This window comes from Leptinotarsa decemlineata, unplaced genomic scaffold, assembly GCF_025532065.1.
Source record: "Leptinotarsa decemlineata unplaced genomic scaffold, Ldec_3_MD MMD2_tig00078422_RagTag_RagTag, whole genome shotgun sequence".
NCBI lineage: Eukaryota > Metazoa > Arthropoda > Insecta > Coleoptera > Chrysomelidae > Leptinotarsa > Leptinotarsa decemlineata.
In genome coordinates, this window is record NW_027412747.1 from 16,038,798 (window position 1) to 16,060,811 (window position 22,014).

Here is a 22,014-nt window from a genome sequence, read left to right on the forward strand (position 1 = left end):
TAAAATGGTCGATTCTCGTCCATTGGAAGGAAAAATTGAAGCGATTTTTATTCACGGTGCGACGCGTAACTTTCACGATACCGAAAGGATTTTCAATGAACGTTTTCTGAATGATCCTATCTGTAGAAAATATTTGAGGAAACTTGTATCCAAATTCACAACTACCGGTAGTGTACATAACAAAAAGCGCCCAGGTCATCCGTCCATTCTGGAAGAACAGCAAGTGCAAATAATTGGTGAAATGGTAGTAAATCCTGAACAGTCTACTTATTCCGTCGCAAATGTTTGTGAGGTGTCTCCTTTTACTGTGTGGAGACTACACACCAATTTATTGAAGATGACCCTGATCGAAGAACATAATTCTGCGAAATCATGACGGAAACCATTGCAAGACATCCTACCTATCTCCACAATGTTTGTTTCAGTGACTAATGTGAATTTTTTTAAACGGCAATGTTCACAGACAAAATTGCCGTTATTGGAGTGACACCAACCCTCAATTTCCCGGGAAACACATACCCAATATCCAGAAAAAATTAACGTTTGGGCAGGAATATTGGGAAACCATATTGTGGGACCTCTATTTATTGATCAAAATTTAAAAGGGGAACTCTATTTGAATATCCTGGAAACTACTGTTGACCCTCTCATCACTGAAATCGTCGAAGCGAATCCTAATGAATTCGATATGGATATTGTATTCCAACAAGATGGAGCACCACAACATTACTCCAGACAAGTAAGAAACTATTTGGATACTACTTTTCCCGATCGTTGGATTGACCGTCGAGGTCCTACAGAATGACCAGCTCACTCGCCAGATTTGACACCTTTGGAATTTTTTATGGGGCTATTTGAAGCAAAAGGTGTACGAAACTGAATCTGAATATTTGTAGAGATATTGACTTTACTGTGTTCGGAAATGTTCGGCGTGAAATATCGTATAGGCTGTTCATATCTCAAGAAGTTCAAGGCAACCATTTCGAGCATCTTCTGAACTGACCTCAAACTTATTACCTCATATTATGTAGTTAAATGTTAATGTATTCAGGCAATTATTAAAAGTTCCGCCATTTTGTAGTAGTTGAAGATATTGACATTGTGAAGCATTTGTCAGGAGCTTCAAAATTATGTGTCACAAGACCCCCCTTTCAATTTAATTTGTTTGCAGATGGCGTCCAGTCGCCATCTTGAAAGTTTTATCTGTTAATTTTACTTGAAAATAAAGTATTCATGCATTCATTTCATTATCCCAAATTTCAATTTTTTGAGTTGACCCGTTCAGAAAATAAAAGGGGGGGAAATTAAAGAAATGCACTGTATAATTCAGAACAAAGTAGTGAAGACTCTTCTCAAAATTCTTTGGCTGACCCCAAATGAAACAAAAATGTACATAAAACGTAGTTACTGTATAAATAAAAGAAAACATTATAGAAAGGACATACATTTTTATAATTATCAAGAATCTCTGAGAGTAGTCATAAAATCAGCATTAAAACTAGAAAGGAAAAAATCAGATGGTGTACGATCAGATGGTGACCTCAAGGGGAAATATTATCCAAGTAGATTCACTACATACTCTAAAAATCCATTCAAAACTTCTTGTAGAAGTTCAAACATATTTTTTTATAATTCAACTTTCGAACTGAACCCTCAAAATTCACGTAAGTACTCACCAGCCTCCGGACTCGCTTCGCTGACTTTGATGCTGACATCGGCGGCGTCGCGCGTCAAATCCAACTCCTCCGGGGACATGTTGGTGGCGCTGGAGAGCAACAGCAGCGGCAGATTCAGCCAAGGGCCGCCGAGTTCGCTGAGGTCGCTCGCGTCGGACGCCCTCGAGGATTTGCGAGAAGACGCGCGACTCCCTCGATGTACGTGCAAGAAAGCTGACAGCCGGCCCTGCCAACCGCCTCCCGGCGATGAAGTTTGCGTCGTCTCGTCTATCTCTTCGGCTTCTCGTTCTCTCTCTTTCTTACGCCTGAAATGAAGCAAAATGAAACTCTAGAGCTTCAACTAGAGCTCTATCAAATATGATGTGAATTTTGTAATGAATAGGTTTCTGTTTTGGTTGGTTTTCGGGTTTTTGCCGTGTTCCTTTTTGGTTACAATTTCCGAACCTTTCAACAGCAACTGAGGCAGTCATCTTCAGTGGCGTGGTCGAAGTACTCTTCTTGACGTATCAACTGAAACTGTTGATACGTCAAGTTTCTTATCAGAATGGGATTCCATATTCGGTTGAGGTTCCAAGCTTCTTCTTTTCTGTTGAGATTCTCCGTGTGTTTGTGTATCTCTATTGCCTCCTGAACCAGTCAGCTATGGTATTCCTGATTGGGTGCCATGAGTTTCGTGTTTTGAAACAGAATCCTGTGGTTTCCTTCACTGAGTGCATGTTCTGACACAGCCCCATTGTTTGTTTGGCCTAGTCTGCAGTTTCTTTCGTGCTCCTTCAGCCTTGTTCCCATGGATCTTTTAGTGGTTCTGATGTATACCTTGCCACAAGTGCACCGTATGCGATATACATTTGCTGTTGACAGTGGGTCTCTCTTGTCTTTAGCCGACTTAAGACTTTGTTGTACCTTCTTGGTGGGTTTGAAACCCGTTTTAATGTTGTGTTTCCCCAAGAGTTTTCCAATTCTGTCTGTGAGCCTAGGGATATATGGGACATACGCACGTGCAAACATCTGAGCCTCCTCTCCATTTGGAACCGTGGAATTTGCTTTCATGACCTTGCTGATCTCGGATACTGTATTCATTCGATCTCAGGTTCGCTTGAAGACGATCCAGTTCTTCCTCGAGATGCTCTGGTTCACATAAATACCCGAGTGAACATGAACATGCTTTACGCAACCGTTATATTTAATCATCGGAGGTAACCTCTGAAAAAGCTAGCCACTCGCGCATGCGAAACGTCAAGAAAAAATTGCAAAAATCGGTGGCCTTCAAACCCGAAAAATAATGACACTGATCTGTATCTGTAGAGTAGGAAGGGCGAGTGTAAGACCACAGCACTTAGGCCACATGTGACCCATTGTACATCCTCCCGAAGAGTTGTCCTCCTAGGTCATCGTCCATCCTGTCCTTTCCAGGAAGGTGGACAGGTCACTGGGAGATATCTCCTTTATATCGGCAGATGTAGGCCAAGACTCGCCGAACACACACTCTCTTATTGACAATAACTCCGGGCACTCGCATAGGACATGCCTGACAGTCTCATCCTCCTGTTCACACATCTCGTATAGAGGTGTATCCACTAGCCCCAAATTATGGAGGTGTTTTTTAGTTGACAATGGCCAGTAAAAACTCCTACTGTTGAGCGTAGATTTTTCCTGGTCATCGCCAGATATTTCTTCGGCGTCAGCTTCCCAGGGTCGCCCAGGGTGATCCTGGCAAGATTGCATCCTTTGATTCCATCCCATCTCTTTAGGGATTGAGCATGGGTGTAACATTTGGAAAGTTCCGCAATTGTTGAAGTCATGAGGCCGCAGGTGTCACTGGTTCCTAAAATTCTTAGTCCAGCCGCTTTCTTGGGTAAAGAGTCGGCAGTGTGATTACCTTTACTCCTGTCGTGTCGTTCAACCCACCTGAGGATAATGTTATTATCTACCGAGGCTTTGGTTAAATCTTGGTGGCACTCTAGTACTAGCCCTGGGGTAACACAGTGCAGATTGTTATGTTTTTGCCAAAAATTCCTTTCCTGGTTATTTCTTTTGTGGCGATTGAGACACCAGCCAGTTCTGTTTGGACCACGCTTGAATTTTTTCCCATTCTCCACTCAATCCTCAGGCTTAGTAATCTCCACATCCTGAACCTTCTTGGTTTTTGAGCCGTCTGTATATATGCGTATTGCATTTGTAGCATCTGAATCTGTGTTCTGTATTATTTGTATTTTGTATTTGTATTAAACACAAACCTGAGTTCAATTGCATCACTGGTTGCCTGCAGCAGAGGTTGCGCGGTAAGCGCTTCTCGCCATTGGCTCAGCCTCAATTGACCCATTCCTACTTCTAGGTTTACACCAGCAGTGCACAATCGTAACATGGCCATTAACGCAACCTCCTTAACGTACAGGTCCAGAGGGGTCAGACCCGTAATTAATTCCATTGCCGTGGTTGGTGTTGTTTTCATGGCTCCTGTGATGTTTAAACAAGCCAGTCGCTGTATTTGATATAATGTTTGGATGGCCGTTGCTTGTAGAACTTTCGGTCCCCATACAATGGCTCCGTACGTTAACATAGGACTTATTATTGCAGTGTAAATCCAGATGACCATCGTCCCACGGTCCTCCGACATTGCTCATTATGCTCATAAGCCACATATGCTCTTTTTGCTCTACACTGTAGGTGAGAGTTCCATGTTAGCTTCCTGTCGAGAATAGTATCAAGGTATTTCTCCTCTTCAGAGAAGTTTAGTTTGCTTTTGAGGATTTCGGGATTTTTTAAAGCCCGATAAACCTCTTTTCCTGGTGAAAAGGGCCACCTGAGTCTTCTTGGGATTGCTCAACAGTGAGTGTTCCTTACACCATGTTTCTATTAATTTGAGCCCATCCTGCGCTCTATCGCACAGTGTGTTCACAAATTTGCAGATAACTATGTCATCTGCACATGCAATTGTGTAGAATCCATTATTGATGAGGTGATTAATCAGGGTGACACTGATACCTAATCGAGAAGTGAATTATCCAAATATAAAAACTTACTTCAAATAGTCTTTATATGCCTTCTGAATGAGTCGAGCTGCCTTATCTTGCCTCTTCCATATCCTGGTCGACGAAACGATTTCCAGCTCCTTCCTTGTCGGAAACTGCTTTTTGAATTTGATGCTCATTTGTTCTTGAAGCTGGAAGAATAGGAAAAATATAGAAGAAATCAAAATTGATGAAAAAGGGGTATGGTACTACTTCTTTCTTGCCATGACATAACGATTTGCAAACTGCAGTTTATGAAATGTTATGTAATTTCAAAGGATTGACAAACCTTATGTAATACTACGACCCCCAAAGTTTTAGATATAGGTGTATTACTGATTGTGTAATAATTGCCTACTATACGTACCTGTCTGAAATTATCAGTCTCTTCGACATGCCCCAATACATGTTTGACGAGGGCGTGGAGGATATCAAGGCAATGGATTTTATTGCCACGGGCAATCGGTAAGTTGAAACTTACTAAGGCCACGGTGTTCGGCTTTGAAATGCCCAGTGGAGGATCAAGAGAAGCTATGAAGTCTGAGAGCTGGGTAAATCGGATGAACTGAGTGGCGTGAGGATCGTACCTTGAAAGAAATCGATGCTGATAAATGCTGTTGATCTCAAGAATGCATAAGATTATAAGCAAGGTATTCCAGACCGTAGGCTGTGTCGAGTCATATCGTAGTTCCTGTTAGTTTTTATGTACCACATCGTAAATGGTTATTCAACCCTAAATATGTTCTCTAATCAAGGTTAATCAAACATTTGTAATTTCGAAACTGGATATTATGAAGCGGTTATTTGAACGATTGACAACTTCAATCTTGGATTATAGTTCTTATAAATACCTGGCTTGGAACAATCAAGTATAATACTCACTTGCTCCACCGAATGTAGAACATCTCCAGATCGTCCTCGACGATGCCGATCTCCTCCTCCTGGTGAGCTTGGTTGAAATTCTCAAGAATAATCGCTATATACATATTGATAACTATCATGTAATTGATGATGATAAAGCTCGTGAAGTATATTATGGCCAGCAGCGGGTATCCGCAATCGCCATTGCTCTGATTCCTGTAGTGGGGATCGCAGTCCGGGTACTCGATCATGAGAGATTCTAGGACGTCGTTCCACCCCGCCGAGGTGATGAGGCGGAAAAGGAGGTGCATCGACCTGCCAAACGTTTGAAAGTTCACCATGTCGTCGAGCGCCCCCTGCTGCCGGACGTGGCCGAAGAGAAACATCCCGATGATGGCGTAGATGAAGGTGATGAGGGCGAGCAGGGCGCCGATATTGAAGAGCGCCGGTAGAGAGACTATCAGAGCGAACAGGAGTTTTCTGATACCCTTGGCAGCCTGCAAATATTAATGATAATGATAACGATGTATATACTGTTGTAAATCATGCCCTGATGAAAATAACGCTGGCCGCCACTGGTAGCCATAAACCAATTGTGACGTAGCTAAGAGCGCGCGAATGTACGATGTTCGATGCCGTTCTAGATGTGGATGGGAGTCCGAGGAATGCTCCGGCGCCTGCGATTGCCAAATATAAGCGCAATCCACTCGCCCATCAAGACAGTCAAGTGGAAGTTACAGTGTGGTACGCGAAGCGATCTAGTAAGGCGATAGACATTCGAATAAGTTTTATTTGAAGTGTGGAATAAAGTTAAGTTTGATTATTGTTCAGTGTAGTCAATTATTGGTCAACCCACAGGAAAAAACGTAACAATACATACATATACAAGCATGCATGTTTATACTGTTCGAAACATGTTTACACTGGTCGAAACCCTCGAAAGACATGCTGGGAAGAATAAAGAACTTCAATATAATACAATCGTAATGGAAAAAAGAATAGTGATATGTGTAGTAGGGGGCATAGTGCCTAGTTCAATAAATCGTGTAATTGACAAGTTAGAACATGCAACCTACCCAGAATGAATAAAATAATAAAATCTGTCGATGTATGTAGCACAACCAAGGAAGAAAGGATCCACATCAACAATTGACCATATGACCATAAGACCAAGATCGAGGAACGAGAATCTCCAAAACTTCGAGGTGAAGAGATGTAATTGTGAAGGATGAAAGGAAAGACGGATATAATACATGATGAACATCAAAGATGACTCTAAAATACACAGTCGGCACAAAATTTGCGGTCGAAATGACAGGAAGAGTTATTCTGTATGATCGTGATAAACAAAAACGTTGAAACTCACCATTATTCCAAAATTACAATTATATTTTGTGATTCGAATGCATTCAAAACCAATACAACTAGCACGTTTTAAAATTAAAATAAACAAATTTCATGTGAATCCCTTATTAATATATTATTTTTATATAGGATTAAATAGTTAAAATAAATGTATTAATACTAAGTGAAAATTTTTCTTTTGTGGATGATAGGGCGAGCTATTTTGCCCTTTTTAAAAGTAAGAGGTTTCATCAGTTTTTTATTATTTTCATGAAGACTGTAACTCTCTCAAAAATTTGGTAACGAACTTTGTTTTAGATAATAGTATTATCTAAAAAAATTTATAACGTTTTGTTCCATCTTTGATAATAAACGCTTGATATATATATATAAAAAATATATAAGTATTAAATTGTTTACAGGTGTAACAACTTTTTTATTTATCTGACAGAAAATACATGGTACGGTTTTTATTTTTATCAAGAAAATGAGAAATTTAGATATGGAACTTTGTTCCCTAAATGATGAAATTGATAAATCTACAATTTAATATATTATAATACTACACTAGAGCAAAAAAGAACTACTTTATCCACTAAATATATTTTATGTAATTTTTTTTTGCATGAATGTAGAAAAATAAATTTAAAGGACTCATGTATTACTTTATTTAATTTTCGATTATTTTTCTATTATCAGAATTGTTTAAATTTTTTTTGTGACCTATTTTCATCGGCTCTTGAGTTATTATATTTCATTCTGATAATTGTTCTCAGTTTGCAAAATTCAAAAATAATATTTAAAGGAAAATCTTTCCTTTTTGCAATTTTTTTTAAAGAGTTTTAACAACTCCTGGCTCTTTTCTAAATCCATTCAAATGATGTTTTTCGGAAAGCTTGTTTCACTTTTTAATTTATTCTAACCAATTATATGTGGGTTTAATAAGACCTCCCAATGAAAGTTGCTGGACCTAAGAAGGTATATTATAATTATGATCTTCTGCTTTTATTTTATAAGTATAATCGCCCAAACTAGGTAGATCATTTTTATGCTTTTTAGCAAAGTATCCAGCAATATATTCTGAAAAGATCTCTGTTATTTCTGGAATATTCGTAATTGAAGTTGAAGGAATGCTGGTAGAAATATCAGAACTACTAGATGAAAATGAGCTACTGCAATTTGATCCTATTGTCTGCTCTAAAATCGTGTCTGCGTAAATTTCAATTTCATTTGGACCACGGCTTCTAATTTGAGAAAATCCAATGTTGAGAGTGAATTTATCCCCTTTTTTGCAGCGACAAATAGGATAAGAGTGAAATATTACATCAGTAACACCACTTTTCTTTAAAGCCAACTGATTGCTTTTGCAAGTTGACACTGCACAAATACGACCAGGCATTTTAACTAAAAATTACAAGGTTAGTTAATGGTTAGACAATTATTGCTATTATTTACAAAAATGTGAATATTTTCAATTTTTACCTGAATTTAATTTAAAAATGTTCAAAAAACAAACGTGGCGATATATCTAAGTAAGCAATCCTGTATGTCCATAATCGTTGGTTATAGGTTATGTTATTAATCCGATGGATATGAAACGATAAATACAAATGGAGATACATTTATGGTAGACAGAAGACGCATGGGGGTTCTTATTTGGGAAGGTCAGCGAGTGGTAGTATTGAAAGTGAAGAGAAATATTCAAATTAGGTAATGAAGAAAATTGGTTAAAATTAAAAAAAACCGGTTTGTCAGAAGATTCCGAAGAAAATCGGATAAAGACACTATAAAGTGTCTTTGGACAGGGTAGGATACTGCTAATAGCTGACTCATGGCTGTAGCAATGAGTTCTGAAAGTTTTTTATTATTTATTTATATTTTTGACCACATAAATGCTCAACACCCTAGCATCAAGTTCACCATGGAGACTGAACAGGAACAAAGGAAAACCGGTACACTTTATGTGTCCAAGATCTGCGAAAGTCAAAAGAGATCCCCTATCATCTGCGGGGGTATATCGTATACCATACACCTGCGAAAAAGTTTATATAGATACCACCAAAAGATCCATGGGTACAAGGCTGAATGAACATCGGAGAAACTGTAGATTAGATCAAATAGGCAAATCGGCAGTACCGGAACACGCACTTAGTCAAGGAGATCACACGATACTGTTTGGAATTGTGAAACTACTTGCCCCCGATCATGGATACCACAGTCGGCTTGTACGGGAAGCCATAGAAATCCATAAACAACTAGTGTGTGTGTGTGTGTGTGCAACTAGCGTTACGCTAGTTGCACACACACCGATTTTGGACGGCCGACTTTGTACCGGTCGTCCAAATTCCAATAGTGAACCACATGTGGGAACAGGACCTGGCACACACGCCGACCGGTGATCGTCGCCGGTAAAATACCGGTGAGCAGCTGTCCACTGCCACCGTATCGCCGACAGTACCGGGAAGTAGTGGCGTACATGACTAAATACACTCTTGCATACTCACCGGTTTTTTACCGACCATTCCAGTCTCGAATGCTCGGTGGAATTGTAGTTAATACGCATTAACTTCGTTTTGGTAGTGCGTGCTAATTACGACAACAAAGCAACTGATTGTTTGACCGATAAAAATCCGGTGAGTGTGCAAGCACCTGCTACCAATAAAATATCAGCTGATTTTATACTGGCCATCCAAAATCGGTGTGTGTGTGCAACTATCGTTAGGATGCAGTTCCAAACTACGACGTCCTTCAAACCCGAATGGAGATAGTTACACAGAATCTCTCGGCCGCGAAAACCTTAACCAATTTAGCAAAGAGAAAATTACAATTTCTGTCGATCTTTCAAATCGAAGAGCACCCAGCCATCTTTGACCTTTCCAATACGCTTTAAACCATCAAAACAGAATGAAAGCTGACGCCTAGTTTTTCTGCCATCACAGGCACGTGCTCTTCAGACGCCTAAGGAAGCTATTGTACAGCGAAACACGTGTTGCGGCTTTGTGAAGTGTCCAATGAAAATCTCACAGTGATGTGTTACTTGAATATTCTCTTTGAAGATTCAATGGACATTGAAATAAGAAAATGTTTTGAACATTCGCTTGCTAACTAGGCTCTATTTTACAAATAATTTTTTGGTAAATGAATTATTACAACTCATTTTCAGTTACTAATCATATCATCGTGTTGCTTGCCAGTTCACAATAAGATAAAATTAGTCTAAGTGTTACTGACATATGTAAAGAGAAATGAGAACAATGGATGAAAGTGTGACAATTGAGCTTTTTCTAGGTCTATGTGGGGTCCAACCTTGAACATGAAAGAAACTTTTGAAAAAACCTGATATAATGTATATTAACTTAGTATGTAACATGTGATATTAACGAGGTTTCTTGAACTCCATGAAGGACTGTATCTTACATGGAAACTTGCATTTACAAACTATTTTTATAATTTAAAATTCTTTCATTTTCACATTAATCACATTATGATGATTCAACTACCACTTCAGTTTCAAAATGACACTCAAATTTAATTATGTTATATTTTCAATAATTTTTTCAACAATTCCTGTGATTCGGTCGAAAATTATTTACTATCTTTCTGAAAAGTGCAATGCACACATTTTCTATACGAGATGTAGATTTTCATTCTTATAATAGTCACATGTAGCGTCACACTTTGAGCTTAGATGTGTTTTTCTTGGTCCATTCTTGTTAACGAGACCTGTTCAGTTTGGAAGTTATTCCAGAAACTCAATTTTCAAAATCACATGGGTAAAAACATCATCGAAGGGTTTCAACAGAAATTTGTGTTCTTGATCTTGTACGATATCGTGGATTCACCAGTGCGCTTGATATTTTTTCAAATTATAGTAACCTCAATATTCAGAAATACTCATTATTCCACAAAAATGCTATTCAAATAATTCATTTATTGTTATTAATAAATCTCACCTTAATTAATCGTAAAATTCTTCCTATCCTAAAAACTCTAACTACTCGAAGAAGGGTTGGGGAAACAGGAAAGTCTATCATGATGTCTTCCATGAGAATGCCAAGAATGGAAGCCAAAACCAACAAGAAGTCGAAAACATTCCATGGAACGGTGAAGTAATGATAACGTAGTCCTATTATTTTCACTATCGCTTCTGAAACACATTTTTCAAAGTTGTGAGTATTTGTTTTAATATGGTTGGCAGAATTTATTGACTAGAGTAGTGGAGAGTACCTTACCACAATATTGAATTAACATTTATGTCAAGTCATATAATGTATGTCGAGAAATATTAATGGAAATATGCCACTGTTGCCATATAGTCATATAAAAAATACAAATTTGAAAAGGTAAAGCCATAAAATACATAAACAAGGAATACATGATCATCAACATATGAAAATAAAATGAATCAAAGCTAGAAAGTGCTAGTTGAGCTGAGCACATTACAATGGACTATATAGTTGAATATTGCCAAGGTTCAAATGAAATCATCTGAAGAAACAAGTCGTTCAGGCCAGTCTCAACTCCCTACATCTATGCTGCCGCAATAGATTTTCAATCGGTGGAACACACTTGCAGACCGGTTTCGGGCTGTTTGGCCACTCGTCAGTGCATGGTAGTGTCTATCATCAACATGAAGTCGATTATTTCCTAATTGAAAATCGAATTCCTTCAGAGTATTATTCATCGAACTAAGCTGAAGCGGACGACAAATAACAGGTTTGTCATCGCCCCATCTGCCTGTGAACGAGGTAACCAAATGCATATCCGAAATTTGCCCAATTCCTCGTATAAGGAAAGAAAACTTTTCACATATAGTGTTCCTTCATATGTTTTGATTCATAGCCAGTCTTCAAGTATGCTCACCGACTATATGTGAAAAGGTTCAATTGCTTTTTTGTTGTGTTGAAGGAGTGAAGTTATCTCTGCGGCTTTCGTGGGGCCTTTTGCTAAACAGGTTTCAATTCAGTGACAGAGTTGTGATCACCTCATTCGAAAACTGAACCGAGTTCATGAGCCACTCAACCAGCTATCTTAAAGAGAAATGCTCCAATTCCTGCTCTCTCATTGTCACGGACTATGCAGAAAAGGGAATCATGTAGATACTCTACACTCCGAAGTCCACTGCTATCCTGTTGTCGGGAGAAAAACAACCGTTGAACCGACATTTCAGATGCAAACTTCAATCAAGATTCAACATTTTTCAGATCTTCACGTTGAGTTATTACAGATCTTTCCGAGTCCAATTCACAATTCCAAATTAATAGACAGATCTGGAGTTTATGCTGATACTTGCCGCGAAGAGTTATATGCTGCTGTTACCTCTTGTGAGTGTTGTATTCTACCCCAAGGTTAGTATACGTCTCTCTGGCATCCAGATGGTGCAGGATACTTCCAACTATGAGCTTCATAAGCGTAATCCTGGCATCCTACTTTGAAATTGATCGTTGAACATTTTTCTATCCCAACTATCATACCGATTGAATGCATGTACACTTCCATCACCCTCAACGGCTGATGGGGATCCTTTCCTGCAGTGGCATGAAGTTTCGGATCATCCTTATAAAACAAACCAGTGATCTTAAGTTTCCGGTTTCCGGGGGTACCACAGTTATACCCTCTATTATTTCTAAGATGCAGAAAATAAGGGGACTGGGGGACTCGCCCTGAAATACACCCCTTCTAGGGTGTTCAAGGCAACGCAAGGCATCTGAGCAAATGCACGATGAGTTCATGAGATGTTGTACCCAAGTTTTTGCGGTAATCAATCCAAGTCACACAAAGGTTACGTTTATACTGTATTGAGTGTTACCTCAGGGCTAGTACTAGAGTGCCACCAAGATTTAGCTAGAGCCTCGGTAGATAATCAACATCATCCTGAGGTGGGTTGAAGGACACGGCAGGAGTGAAGGTAATTGCATTGCCGACTCCTGTCGATATAAAAATGTCTCCTAGTGATCTGTCCACCTTCCTGGAAATCCTGGAAAGTACAGGATGGACGATGACCTTGGAGGACAATTCCTAGGGAGGATGTACAATGGATCACATGTGGCTTAAGTTCTGTGGGCCTACACTAACCCTGTCTACTCTACAGATACAGACACTGTAGATACTGTATTGAGTCCTGTGTTACACATCTATCGATGAGCAGATTCTCCTAAAATACACCGACGCCTCTCTTGGATCCTCTTTGCTCATATATCCGTTCGAATACTCGTTCAAATGTGGTTAGTATTTTGAGCATGTTGTCTGTTTGTGATTTTCAGGAAACGATAAAACGATACGGTATGTCCCTCACTGATCTCCGTCTAGCCATAAGTTGGAAACTCTGGCCAGATGGCGATGGGTGTTTGGTAGTTTTTTCCACCAATAACTGATAAGCCCATCTTAGCCCGGAGAGAAAACTTATTGAAACCCCCAAGGGATCTTCGAATGTCAACCACGGTTATCGGGATGTGTAGTTCTTTGAGCTCAGACTGTTGAAAGCTTCGAAATGCGCTAGGGTTGGAGTATCTGAGTTGAGTGGTGGTAAGCATTCATTAATGTCCTTCCAGAAGGACTCCACTTGTTCAGCGGCTAACAGATTATCCACAACACGCGGAGGCTTTCAAAATGAGTGGAAAGGTTTACCGCGGAGCTTAAGGTTTTTGCGATACTTCTCGCTCTCCTCACTAGTGACTATTCTATCAGAGCAGGGTTGTTTGGTGGTCAGCAGCATGCTTTGATAAGTGTGATGGATACGCCGTAATTTGGGGGCTATTTGCCGCACTGCGGGCGTAAATGGCCTGTTGGCCGCTCTGCAATTGGACACGAGACGCGTGTTGTCTCGCCAACTTTGTGTAACCGCTGGTGAAGTTTTGGAAGTTTCAAATTCAACATTCAAACCACTCGAAACAAAAACTGTCGTGCTCTTTGTAATTTTTAAATTCACGTTTGTTTTGGGTTACAGCAACAGTCAAGTTCTAGTCATAATATGGGATCCGCTTACTAAGTGATTTGATTTCTAACAGAAACACTTACCTAAACTGAAAACAGTAGTGAAAAACGCATTGCTGACTTCTAAAACGAAGAAAACAGAATGCGGTTGTCCGTAATGTTCTATTCCCATACTCAACATGTTCAAAAAAATCAACACAAAAATGGCGATTTCGAAACGCCTAGAGTTCGACAAGTCGTAGAACATAGCCAAGAACTGATTCATAGGTCTCTTTATCACTTTCTGCGGCTTCTTTCTGCCAAGTTTCTTCATCGCCGTGTAATAATGTTTCTGGCTTTCGGTCAGGAACATTTCTAACACTCCGCCTTCATACTGCAATAGGAAGCGGTTAGCGAAAGCGTGACAACTTCATCGGTCTTACCTTCTTCTTCAGCATGTTGAAATTGTCAATGATGACTCCAATGAATAGGTTGAGAGTGAAGAAGGAACCGCAAACTATGAAAATAACGAAATAAATGTAGGCGTAAAGGTTTGCCTCCCTTTGTGGCTGCAAATCTACCCCTCTCGCATCCACTGCATCTGCCATGACCTCCATCCATCCTTCGAAGGTTGCCTTGAAAAAATGTTTCACAATAATATTATTTGTTCCCGAAAATACGAATTGATTGTGATATAATATGTTTAAGTACTTACAACTTGAAATAACGCCAGGTAAGCCACTCCCACGTGATCGAAAGATATTTTGGAGTTCATCCACGTGTAGTTCTGGTTTTCACACTCCCATTTATTCTCTACAACCTGAAAATGATCACAGTAGTACGAACAGCAAAAATTGAGCTAAAATAGTATTTTTGAAGAATATACAAAGATGAAAATTGCAGTCATCTGCTGCTGTGCGCTTTGCCTATTGTAAGTTGTTCAAAATGAGAAAAAGTTCCCCCTATTCACACACTGTGGACACTCATCAGTAACTTTTGATGAAAAACCAATATATTCGAGGTGCAAGCAAAGAAGAAAATGTACAAAGTCCTTACCAATCTATAAGTTTCCCCGTATTTTAGTAATTCATTTGAAAATATTCTATCCAACGGAAAGATTCAGAAGCAAATTGGAGGTTTCCATTATTTTAATTCAGATGGATTACATATGAGCAATTATGCAGCAGACAATGTGGCTCCTTGTCGTTATAATCTATATGCACTTTCAAATCCATTACACAGCATATTGTAATGTATTGTACCCATATAGTGGCACGCGGTATGAATACAACGATTCACACGTGTTCAAAATTTCGCCAAAATCACTTGTGAGTGATGAGGCATATGTCCTCTTTTATGAATAGGAGGGAACGAAGCAGCACCTTTAAGGTGATTTTTTTTCCTTTTTTTCATAATCTTAGTTCTCTGAATTGATTTGTATTTCATGATTCTTCCAAATTTCATTATGTATTGTAATATATTACTCTTGATGATGAGTTACTTGAAATGATCATTTGAAATGGATTTATAAGGAACCAAAAAAATTTTTCAACATATAAAGTTTCAGAATAATATGCCTGCTTATCACCTCGAAACAAAAATGTCTATGGATACATAGGTTTGTGGAGAAAACAGGAGAAAACACAAGCACTACAGGAAAAAATTCAAGTCGCTCTCAGAGCGGTGGCTGTGCGAAACTAGCAATTCACATTGGATTTGAATCGCTGGATATTAAATCCATTTGGAAAAACGAACTTCATTCCATTTTTGGAAGAATGTTTGTTGAAATAATTTCAATAGCATTTGTTGCCTTTTTTACAGGAAATATTACAATTTTTATAATTTTTCAGAATCAATAACTTCAACGAACACTCAAATAGTTTTTTAATATATCTATATGAGCTCCCCCTATTTGAGCTCCCCAAACTATAACATTGTGATGCTGGAGAACGAAATGCCTTGCATTCCAGATGCTTGAATGGATCTAACACAAGAAAACATTGTTTCGACCCGCTATAGGTATCATCAGTGATGATAGGCTGAATCACGAATGCACTGCTGGACTCAACTGTTCTCAAAGTTCAAGCCTGAGTAAACGTCATTTATGGGATCATCAGAAGACTCAACCAAAGATAAACGAGGCTCCCCAGAATGATCCGTGGCAGAGTCTTGTTTCGATCCTCTAGATATTGTTTCTTTTAGATGGGATGTCCCTCTTCAGGATTTTCCTCTGAAGACAGTTGAACCCAGCAATGCATTCTGGTTCAGCCTACCACCCCTTTGTAGGGAGAGATATCACTGCCTTCACATTCCAAGTAGATGCAATTTAACTACCTCTATTCATTTGCATTTTTTATACTCTTGAATGGAGAAACACTAAAAGTGTTTCACAAGGTTCGAACATATTAATAAAAACACCACTTACACTTATATCTAGCCTTTCGCCTTCGTCATCGACGCATTTATAAAACTTCCCGCTGAAAAACTGAACGCCCATGATGGAAAATATCAGCCAGAATACAAGGCACACCAGCAGGACGTTGAAGATGCTCGGAATGGCGTACATGAGGGCGTTCACCACGATCCTCATCCCTTGCCACCTGCTTATGGCTCGCAGAGGCCTGAGCGCCCTCAGAGTCCTCAACGAGCGAAGCACTTTCAAGTTTTCGTTTTCTTCTATCAACAAACTGAATAACGACACCTGAAAAGTTTACTGATATGATACTGAATACTTCGAAAGTTGGAAAATGCTGATACTTCGGATTGGTTGTTTTTTTTTAAGGAGGAATCTTTGATGCATACATATTTCAAGCCTTATCACTTCCATCCTCTCTGGAGGTACAGGTCCAACTATTGAATCTTGAATGCGGTTAGGGGTCTCGCGATTTTGGCTTCTACATCTGCTCACAGTGGTTTATTCAATTGTTGAACCAGTACCGATATTTCAACTTCGACCGTTATGGAAACGGTAGGTGCGCTAGTATTACAGCATAGTTTTTCAATGAACAAAATCCAAATAATTATGCTGATGAAAGCAAGTGAGATACAATGGATGACAAATGAAGGGGGAAATCCCAAAATGAAACATGGGAACCGAAGTTATAGAATTTGCTGATTTTGGTCACGTTACTATTGATCCTACGTTGAGTATCAGTCAATTATTTATTTTTTCTGACATAGCCTCAAGAGCATTCAAAAAATTTCAAAATTCCATACATTTCAGCCATATGAAGCTCATCTTGTGCACGAAGTGACAATGATTTTTACAATTTCTAGCAATTTCGCGAGTTCTGCAGTGATTGAAAAATATAAAACCCGAATATTCTGTACCACACCTATTTATTCTGAAGAAGAATGTTGATCATAATTGTCGGTATTGGTCTTTCAAAAACTCATACGTATAAGATCCTGAAAAACAAAATTCGAGAGCTGAAATTTATGGCGACTATGTTGTTGGCCCTTTTTTTATGAGGATATATTTGAAAGTAATATAATGGTAATGGTTACAAGTCTATATCAATAAATATTGTGACCAAAAAGGGGTATCTTCGAAATATTACAGCTGAAAGGCTTCAGAATGTTCAAAACTGCTTCAAATGAAACCTCTTTATGGTATAGAAACAGAAAAACAAAATTTTTAACACTCGTTGAAAAAAAAGTTAGTAAGCAAAATTGTTCATCGCCCCATTTATGATTTCAAAAATTCATACAGTCAGTTCAATTTGATTATTATGACTCGTTACCATTGGAATAGGCTCATCAGGAAAATCATACTAACCTCTAACTGTGTGACTTTACCTCAACAGGATATCGGTGAGTTTTACAGGTCTTCAAATTGGGGATTTTTTAAATATTAATGAAACAAACATAAGGGTCACTCTGTATCAAGTTCCAGTCTTTGTGTTGATGGTTAATGTCCCATCAAACCCCCCTGATAAAATGCAAATCTGCTGAAGATTTATTTCTTTCGAGGGTGTATATTCACACTCCAATGGATGTAACCAATTAAGAGAGTTCACATATAGTTGCCAGTCTTTGCTCTACAATAATAGTAGAATGAGAAAATAAGGAAGAGTTGTTGTTTGATTTTGCTTCACTTTTGGTAGTAATAACATCCATGGTAAATCCTTCAGACTACAGTAAGTGGGAGGAAATATCCCAGTGATATTCTGCTGGAGCAAGTTCGAGCTTTCAGTTTTACTTCGCTTACCACTACTTGTGTAGGTAGATAGGCAGGTCTAAAATGACTCTGCAACCCGTAAGGGGTTTATTGTGGCTCAGGTTAGCTGGCAATAGTAAGACTCTGCCGAACGATGAAAACCTGATGCAGTTCGCGGTGTAAGGAACACTCACTGTCGATCAATCCCAAGAAGGCTGAGATGGTCCTTTTCACCAGGAAAAGAAGTTTATCGGGCTTAAAACCTCCCGAAATCTTCAAAAGCAAACTTCTCTGAAGAGGTGAAATACCTTGGTACTATCCTTGACAGTAAACTAACATAGAACTCTCACCTACAGAGTAAAGGATAAAGAGCATATGTGGCTTATGAGCAATGTCGGAGGATAATGGGACGTGCATGGGGTCTTTTACCCCGTGTGATCACCTGGATCTACACTGCAATAATAAGACCTATGTTAACGTACGGAGCCATTGCATAGAGACCGAAAGTTCTACAAGAAACGGCCATCCAAAACTTATATCAAATACAGCGATTGGCTTGTTCAAACACCACAGGAGCCATGAGGACAACACCATCCGCGGCAATGGAATCAATTACTGGTCTGGCCCCTCTGGACCTGTACGTTAAGGAGGTTGCGTTAACGGCCATGTTACGATTGCGCACGGCTGGTGCGGCCTCATAATTGAGGCTGAGTCTATGGCAAGAAGCGCTTTCTGCGCAACCTCTGCTGCAGGTAACAAGTGATGCAATTTAACCCAGGTTTGTAAAGCAGAAACAGTTAAACAGAACACAGAGACAGATGCTACAAATGCAGTACGCATATATACAGACGGCTCAAAAACCAAAGAAGGCTCAGGATTTGGGGTGTATTTCAAATCACTAAGCTTAAGGATTAGGTAGAGAATAGGAAAAAACGCAAGCGTGGTTCAAACAGAACTGGCAGGTACCTCAATCACCACAATAGTAATAACCAGGAAAGGAATTTCTGGTAGAAACGTAACAGATAAGCAGATGAGCCCTATTAGCCTTGAACAGACAATGCGTTACCTCGTGGCTAGTATTGGAGTGCCACCAAGATTTAACCAAAGCCTCAGTAGATAATAACATTGTCTCGATGTGGATTAAATGTCACATCCATGCTCAATCCCTGAAGAGATGGGATGGGATGAAATCAAAGGATGCAATCATGCCAGGATCACCCTGGGCGACCCTGGGAAGCTGGCGCCGAAGAAATATCTGGCGATGACCAGGAAAAATCTATGCTTAATAGTAGGATTTCTGACTGGCCACTGTCAACTAAGGAAACACCTCCACAATATAGGGCTAGTGGACACACCTCTATGCAGGATGTGTGAACAGGAAGATGGAACTCTCAGGCATGTCCTATGCGAATGTCCAGAGTTATCGTCAATGAGAGACTGTGTATTCGGCGAGTCTTGGCCTACACCTGCCGATATAAAGGAGATGTCTCCCAGTGACCTGTCCACCTTCCTGGAAAGGACAGGATGGACCTAGGACAGGATGGACCTAGGAGGACAACACCTCGGGAGGATGTACAATAGGTTACATGTGGCCTAAGTGCTGTGGACCTACACTCACCCTCCTTACTCTACAGATTCAGATACCACTACTTGTGTAGGTAGATAGACAGGTCTAAAATGAGTCTGCAACCTGTTAGGGGTTTATTGTGGCTCAGGTCAGATGGCAATAGTGGAACTCTGCCAAATGATGACAACCTGTTGCAGTTCGCGGCGGGGCAGGTACAGAATAGTTCTGCTGAAGGAACCTGACTTTGTTAGTGTAGAATAATCCTCTCCAAGGATTCAGATCATGGTAAATTTTTCTCAATTCAGTGGGAGCCTGCTAGGTTTGTTCAAGTTTTATGTGTTACAGGAAAGACAGTTGAAGTTGTTTGATCAACTTCCATCTCTCCTGTAAACTTAGCTCAAGGGCTGGATAACTGAGAAGCTCTTTCTTTTGATACTTTGTTACAGGGAAGACAGTGGGGGTCGTTTAGTCAATGTTCATTACCGCTGTAGGCTCAGGTTAATTGAAGGACCTGCTCAAGAGGAAATTGTTTTCGCTACTGCTCGTGTGGATTCCTGAATGAAATGCGAAAGTGACTCACTTGACACTTACTCATTCATCTCTGTTTCTCCGTACTGGTAAGTCCTAGGAAGCTAAAGTTTGGTATATAGGTGCTTCTTAGATCCTAAATGCGCACTTAGAAAGGATTCGTCCGTTTTATATTGTAGGCTTGCATTGAGAAAGGATTTTTGAATGTTCCAACTGGGGCGTCAGTCACGTCACCTTTCCCAAAGTTTCCTTCACAGCAGAATTCAATCCAAACAGCAGTGCACCTGGAACTCGACTAACTTCAAACGTGGCTTGATTGTATATATTAAACTGCGTCAAAGAGAATGTTCCAAGTCAGTTGCAATCCAGGCATACTTCTGTTTAGGTGAATCTTTCTTGCACTGATGAAAGGTTATATTTCAAAACCGGACTGTTTGTAATCTACTCGTTTGATTTCAGTATAGTCCTACTGCTGGATGAATTAAGACTATCCTCTGTATGGCGACATTAGTTGTGTAGAAACGTTGAGAGAGCAGAATGTTTCAAAATTTTATTACGAAATATTCATTTTTTTAATTTGTATGTCTCCTCGAACAGTCATTAGACTCATTTTGATAACTTTATTTTGTTGACTCGTGATTAACATATAACATTTCATTTGTATAACATTGAAAAATGACAAATCGGTGAACTATCAACTGAGAGATCGTCATTTTAGATTGGAGGGTCAAATTTCGCCTCTCCGAATAATGGAAGTGAAGAGGTTGAAAACATGTGCAATGAATTGGTTTCGATTCTTTTTGTTTGGAACACCCTGTATAGTAGATTGGTAGAAACTTTTCATTTCTGTTCTTTTTTAAAAAAGGGCAGAGTACACTCAGCAGGTGGGGGACGATCTCTAAGAATCGTTTTGAGAAAAAGACTGTCTGGTCCCCTTTCATCATTTGAAAAAATAATTTTTTGTAAGAAAAGTTATTTGAGTGCTTGACTTCCGAGGGAAAACACAGCTTTTCAAGGTTGTACGATGTTTATTAAAATGTTAGTGATACAATTTTTATTCAGGAGGAACACGTATTTACAATAATGTTCTGATCTATAATAAAACAACTCAAAACGTTTTATCAATTGATCTAATAACAAAAATATAGAAGAATTGAAGTTATTGGCACCTATCATTGCAAGTTATTTAGAAAAGACTCGTTTTTTTCTATTTATTCAAAAGAAAATAATATTTGACTTAGTATAGTAAGAACATAATACTCACGAACACTATTAAAAAATCCAGCAGCGTCCAAAAACTGGTAAAGTATTCGTAGAATCCCAAGGCAATCCATTTTAGGAACATTTCGATTATGAATATTATCGAGAAGGCTAGATTCGTCCAGTAGAGTACACTTTTCAAATCTGGATTTTCGTCCAGGTGAATGTCTTCGAAACACAAGGTGACACTCGATGCGAATATCAACACCAGTATAAACCATTCGAATCCTGATGTGTCAACAACGCTCAAAATTAATTTTCTCAGGTTTATCCATTTTTGGCCTATTTTCGTTTCCGTACATCTATTCAAACAGGTACACCTGAAATAGAAAGACAATTCAGTGAAACCATGGACTGAACGAATCAAACATTGTAAGGTTAGAAATTCTGATTTTTCTGAGAGTCAGGCGCTTGCCAATGAAAGCGCCAGACGTTCGCTTTTTTCAGGTCGAGCGGTCTGAAGTCGGAAACTGAGGAGTTCCTCATGGCATGCCAGAATGGTGTGTTCAACACCTTAGTCTACCGCAGTCGCGTGATGGGTATACAGATTCCTGACACAGGTGCAGGGCCTGCCACGATACCCTAATACACTTGCTATAAGCATGTCCAGTATATGCGGTCTGCCTATATCCATCGACATAACGCGGCCCTAAGAATGCTTTATTACCATCTGCGGCACTCTTACGGAATTGACGA

General features: G+C 39.3%; 1 protein-coding gene across 1 annotated transcript in view; it reads right to left on the minus strand.

Annotated features, from left to right (window-relative positions):
- The window catches only part of LOC111503873 (sodium channel protein 60E), a 331,231-nt gene that overhangs the window by 4,108 nt on the left and 305,109 nt on the right, over window positions 1-22,014 (minus strand). Inside the window, exons 20-29 of the mRNA XM_074186486.1 lie at window positions 21,323-21,638; window positions 16,230-16,505; window positions 14,520-14,624; window positions 14,248-14,439; window positions 13,910-14,198; window positions 10,846-11,039; window positions 5,570-6,045; window positions 5,055-5,274; window positions 4,700-4,839; window positions 1,677-1,981 (exon numbers count right to left, since the gene is read on the minus strand). Of these exons, the coding sequence (XP_074042587.1) occupies window positions 1,677-1,981; window positions 4,700-4,839; window positions 5,055-5,274; window positions 5,570-6,045; window positions 10,846-11,039; window positions 13,910-14,198; window positions 14,248-14,439; window positions 14,520-14,624; window positions 16,230-16,505; window positions 21,323-21,638 (2,513 nt within the window). The remainder of the gene's footprint in view (window positions 1-1,676; window positions 1,982-4,699; window positions 4,840-5,054; window positions 5,275-5,569; window positions 6,046-10,845; window positions 11,040-13,909; window positions 14,199-14,247; window positions 14,440-14,519; window positions 14,625-16,229; window positions 16,506-21,322; window positions 21,639-22,014) is intronic.